The 5,000-nt window shown below is 38.7% G+C and overlaps 1 protein-coding gene across 1 annotated transcript in view; it reads left to right on the forward strand.

The window, feature by feature from the left end:
• Positions 1 to 3,275, forward strand: part of LOC125026308 (carbohydrate sulfotransferase 10-like) — a 9,865-nt gene extending 6,590 nt beyond the window's left edge. Inside the window, exons 3-5 of the mRNA XM_047614651.1 lie at positions 483 to 629; positions 1,317 to 1,410; positions 2,586 to 3,275. Of these exons, the coding sequence (XP_047470607.1) occupies positions 483 to 629; positions 1,317 to 1,410; positions 2,586 to 2,915 (571 nt within the window). The 3' untranslated portion in view covers positions 2,916 to 3,275. The remainder of the gene's footprint in view (positions 1 to 482; positions 630 to 1,316; positions 1,411 to 2,585) is intronic.
• Positions 3,276 to 5,000: the final 1,725 nt, after the last annotated feature.

Consider the following 5,000-nt stretch of genomic DNA (forward strand, 5'->3'; position numbering starts at 1 on the left):
AATCTGGGAACAAACAAAGGTGGAAGATATACTTGGGAGTATCAAAAACAAAACATGGCAATGGACAGGTTATATTAGTCGAAGATAGGACGACAGATGGACAATGAAAGTAACAGACTGGGCTATAGATAACATAGAGAGGCCAAGGGCCAGACCAATTTTATGATGGCGTGACGAAAAAATGAAATTTAGGTATCAAGACTGGAAAATATTAGGAGAGGCCTACATCCTGTAGTGGATATACAACACACAGACAAATATATATATATAGATAGATAGATAGATAGACAGAGAGACAGATAGATAGATAATTTTATAAATATGACATATGTGTGTCTGTGTACGTATATGTTTGCGCGCGCGCGCGCGTGTGTGTGTGTGTGTGTGTGTGCAGTATATGTATGGGCAAATATATATGTATAGATATATAGATATAGATAGATATATGTATACGTGTGGTTTAATTAGATTCCTCGTTACAGGTCTCAGCTCGGATATTTCAACGTACAACGGAAACTGAAATCACCTTTTGTCACGCGGGTCATGACCGCCAGACACCCGCTTTCTCGTCTCGTCTCTGCATATCGGGACAAGTTCCGCGACGGTCAGGCTCCTCCTGGCTATCGATGGTACCTTTTCTCTTTTGTCTTTCATTTGTGTGTGAGACTGGAACCTTTTTACATAGTTGTTGGTGATTCTTTTTTTTTTATTTATGGGTTTGGTTATATACTATATTTTTCTTGGATGTAATATATATGTGTGTATATATATATATATATATATATATATATACATACATATATATATGTATGTATGTATATACACATATGTGTGTGGGTGTGTAGGTGTGTGTGTGTGTGTGTGTGTGTGTGTGTGTGTGTGTGTGTGTGTGTGTGTGTGTGTGTGTGTGTGTGTGTGTGTGTAGGTGTGTGTATGTGTGTGTGTGTGTGTGTGTGTGTGTGTGTGTGTGTGTGTGTGTGTGTAGGTGTGTGTGTGTGTGTGTGTGTGTGTGTTTGTGTAGGTGTGTGTGTGTGTGTGTGTAGGTGTGTATGTGTGTGTGTGTGAGTGTGTGTGTGTGTGTGTGTGTGTGTGTGTGTGTGTGTGTGTGTGTGTGTGTGTGTGTGTGTGTGTGTGTTGAGAGATTTCACGCCGTCAATGATAAGAAAAGAAAAAGAAAGTAGAAAGATGAAGAAGAAAAAAATGTGTGTGTGTTTGTGTGCAGTTGATACAGACTAACCAACAAAGAGATAGACCCAAGCAATAACGAATTAAGTAGCATATTCGACACAGACGTACATCGAGTCTCTGTTTTCCAGGGGCGCTCTCATAAGGCAGTATTGCGGTGACTGTAAGGATAACAACGGAAGTCTTCCATTCCCTCAGTTCCTCAGGCTTGTGCTTGCTGAGAAGGTGAGTTGTTGAGATTCTTTCTACGTTGTCTGTCTCTTTATTTTTCCCAGTTCATACGTAGGCATGTGTGTGTTTATCCTGTATATCTATAGACAGCTAAATAAATACATAGATAAAAATCGATACACAGATAGAGATATATGGATTGATAAACGTAGATAGATAGGAAGAGATAGATAAGCAGGTAGGTAAGTAGAGAGAGAGAGAGAGAGAGAGAGAGAGAGAGAGAGAGAGAGAGAGAGAGAGAGAGAGAGAGAGAGAGAGAGAGAGAGAGAGAGAGAATAAGAGAGAGAAAGAGACAGAGTCGTTGGTTACTGTTTGGTACTTTCTTAATAAAGAAAAAAAAAATCTAATATTTTTCTGTCATGATAATAAGAAGGTATATAAACTGGTGTGACGTTATTCAAATTAGATTGATTAAATTTAGCTGGGTGACTAAAGCAAAATCAAGGTCAATGCTGGCATTTATGATAGGTTAAAAAGGGTAATCATTAATGTACTAAAAATAAATACGCGTTTTTTTTTTTTTTTTTTTTTTTTTGAATAAACAGCTGATGAATTACTGTAAATTTGCTTCATTTTATTTATCTCCACAATTTAGTATTTAATTTATACGTATATAATGCATACACCCAGCCAACCACACACGCACTCACTCACACACATACACACACACAAACACAGACACACACACACACACACACACACACACACACACACACACACACACATACACACCTACACGCATACACACATCCCTACACATATACACACACACACATCCCTACACACACAGACACACACACACTCACTCACACACACACACACACACACACACACACACACACACACACACACACACAGTATATTGCTTATTAGAATACCTAATTCCCTTTTCAAGTATGAAAATCATTATCGGTGTCTGCTCGGGTGTTTTACAGCATCTGAAAAGAAGTTAAATGCTCTTACAATTTCCCATTCTCCCGTTTTTATATTTTTGTCCATTCTCCATTATCTCTTAAAAAATGTATTCACTTGCTATTTTCATTTCTGACTGAAATACAACAATTACCATTCATTCTCTATCATTTTTATACGCCTACTTTGTTATATTATACGAAGACCTCCCATCCAAGTGTATTCACAGTTAGTAAACACATCCCTTTCGTCAACAGGCAGATAAAGGCCTCATAAACCTAAACCGTCATTGGCGTCCGTACTCGAGCATCTGCAGCCCGTGTGACATCCAGTACAACTACATCCTGAAGCAGGAAACCTTCGACGACGACCTCCGCTACGTGACCGAGCACCTCGATCTGCAGGAGGTGGAACTCGGGACTCGAAATAACAACAAGAGCAACAGGACGCACCTTCCCACCTACCTGGCTTACTATGACGACGTTCCGAGCGAAGTTCTGGGGCGAATCTTCAAACTGTACGAGACCGACTTTAGAATCTTTGATTACGAGATTCCACAGTCTCTCCTGGATAGAGTAAAAAAATGAAACTAAATATTAGGGCGGGCCAAGTGGTTATGTTACTTCGACGAAGACTGTGAAGTCAAGTAGAACATCATGATACTGAAATAAAGTTAAAAGAGTTGCATGTATGTTTAATGTTATTAAGATATGATTGCTGGATAAATATTTTCAGTATCGTACTCGTACTCAGTTTGTGATGCTTTGATAAAATGCTACATTTTATAAAAAATGTCGCGTATAAAGTCGCTTATCTGTGAATTCTTGCTGATTAAGAAATGTATATCCTTATATGAGATTCTGGCTCGATATACGATACATTATTATTGTGCATAAAAAAAAAAAAAAAAAAAATCACAATATAATATATACCTTATCACTTATATCTCTTTGTGTGTCTGAGAGAGAGAGAGAGAAAGAGAGAGAGAGAGAGAGAGAGAGAGAGAGAGAGAGAGAGAGAGAGAGAGAGAGAGAGAGAGAGAGAGAGAGAGAGAGAGAGAGAGAGAGAGAGAGAGAGAGAGAGAGAGAGAGAGAGAGAGAGAGAGAGCGAGAGAGAGAGAGAATGAAAGAGTGAGTGAGAGAGGGTGAAAGAGTGAGTGAGAGAGAAAGATGGAATAAGTAACAGAGAGAGAGAAAGATTCAAGTAGAGAGCGAGCGAGCGAGAGAGAGAGAGACAGAGACAGAGACGGATAGATAGATAGATAGAGAGAAAATAAGTAACAGAGAGAGAGAGTGAGAGAGACAGAAAAAGGGTTAGAGTCAGAAATAGAGAGAGTGAGAGATATAGAGAAAGGGAGAGAGAGAGAGAGAGACAGGAAATGAAAAGAAAGACAAAGGGTTAGAGTGAGAGAGAGAGAGAGAGAGAGAGAAAGAGAGAGAGAAAGAGAGGGGGGGGGGAGGGAGGGAGAGAGAGAGGGAGAAAGACAGACAGACAGAGAGAAAGAGAAAGAGAGAGACAGAGAAAGAGACAGAGAGAGAGAGAGAGAGATAGGAAGGGAGGGAGAAAGAAGGAAAGCAAGAGATAGAGAAAGAGGGAAAGTGAGAGAGAAAGAGAGAGAAAATGAGAGAGAGAGAGACCGGGGGATAGAGACAGGAATGAAGAGAAAAAGAGAAAGAGGGAAAGTGAGAGAGAAAGTGATAGATAGATAGATAAATGGATAGATGGATAGATGGATAGACAGACAGATATATAAAGAGAGAGAGAAAGAGTCGCTTATATGTTAATTCTTGCAGTTTTAGAAGTGTATATCCTTATAAAAGTTTCTGGCTCGATATACAATACATCATTATTGTGCATGTCGAAAAATATTTTATTACATAATATATACCTTATCATTTCTCTCTCTTTGTGTATCTGAGAGAGAGAGAGAGAGAGAGAGAGAGAGAGAGAGAGAGAGAGAGAGAGAGAGAGAGAGAGAGAGAGAGAGAGAGAGAGAGAGAGAGAGAGAGAGAGGGAATAAATAACAGAGAGATAGCTAGATGGAGAGAGGGGGGGAGGAGGGCAGTAAGTAACAGAGATAGAAGAGAGAGAGAAAAAAGAGAGAAAGAGAGTGAGAGGGGGGATAGGAGGGCAGTAACAGAGATAGAAGAAAGAGAGAGAAAAAAAAGAAAGAAAGAAAGAGAGGAGGGGTGAGAGAGATAGACAGAGAAAGAGAGAGAGAGAAAACTAAATAATTGGTGTTCAGAATGTGTAATACCTCAGGGTCGTTTGGTCTAAGTACCATTTATGAATGATTTTAATGGCCTTTTTAATTCTCCTTTCTAGTTCTAGCGACTTATCTACAGATAACAATTAGTGTTTACCGTTTAAATACCTGTCTTATCGTACTTCTTATCTTGGTCATCTTAATAGTCTTTAATTTATGAAAATATTTTACGTTATCTTATTTTGCAATTACTAATGCATATAACATTATAGTAACTATAATTTTTATAATAAAAATAAATAATAAATTTTCCCGCCAATTCAAGGAAAGATGAAATCAGGTAAGGCAGAGCCATCTTTGTGTAGAGACATTTCACAGAAAATATAAAAATTGAGCACAGCATTTTCTCCATTTTTTATTAATTTTCCCGGGCGGCAATGGGTTAAGAGTTAAAGCGTCTTTGCTA

The sequence above is a fragment of the Penaeus chinensis genome, chromosome 6, assembly GCF_019202785.1.
Source record: "Penaeus chinensis breed Huanghai No. 1 chromosome 6, ASM1920278v2, whole genome shotgun sequence".
Taxonomy (NCBI): Eukaryota; Metazoa; Arthropoda; class Malacostraca; order Decapoda; family Penaeidae; genus Penaeus; species Penaeus chinensis.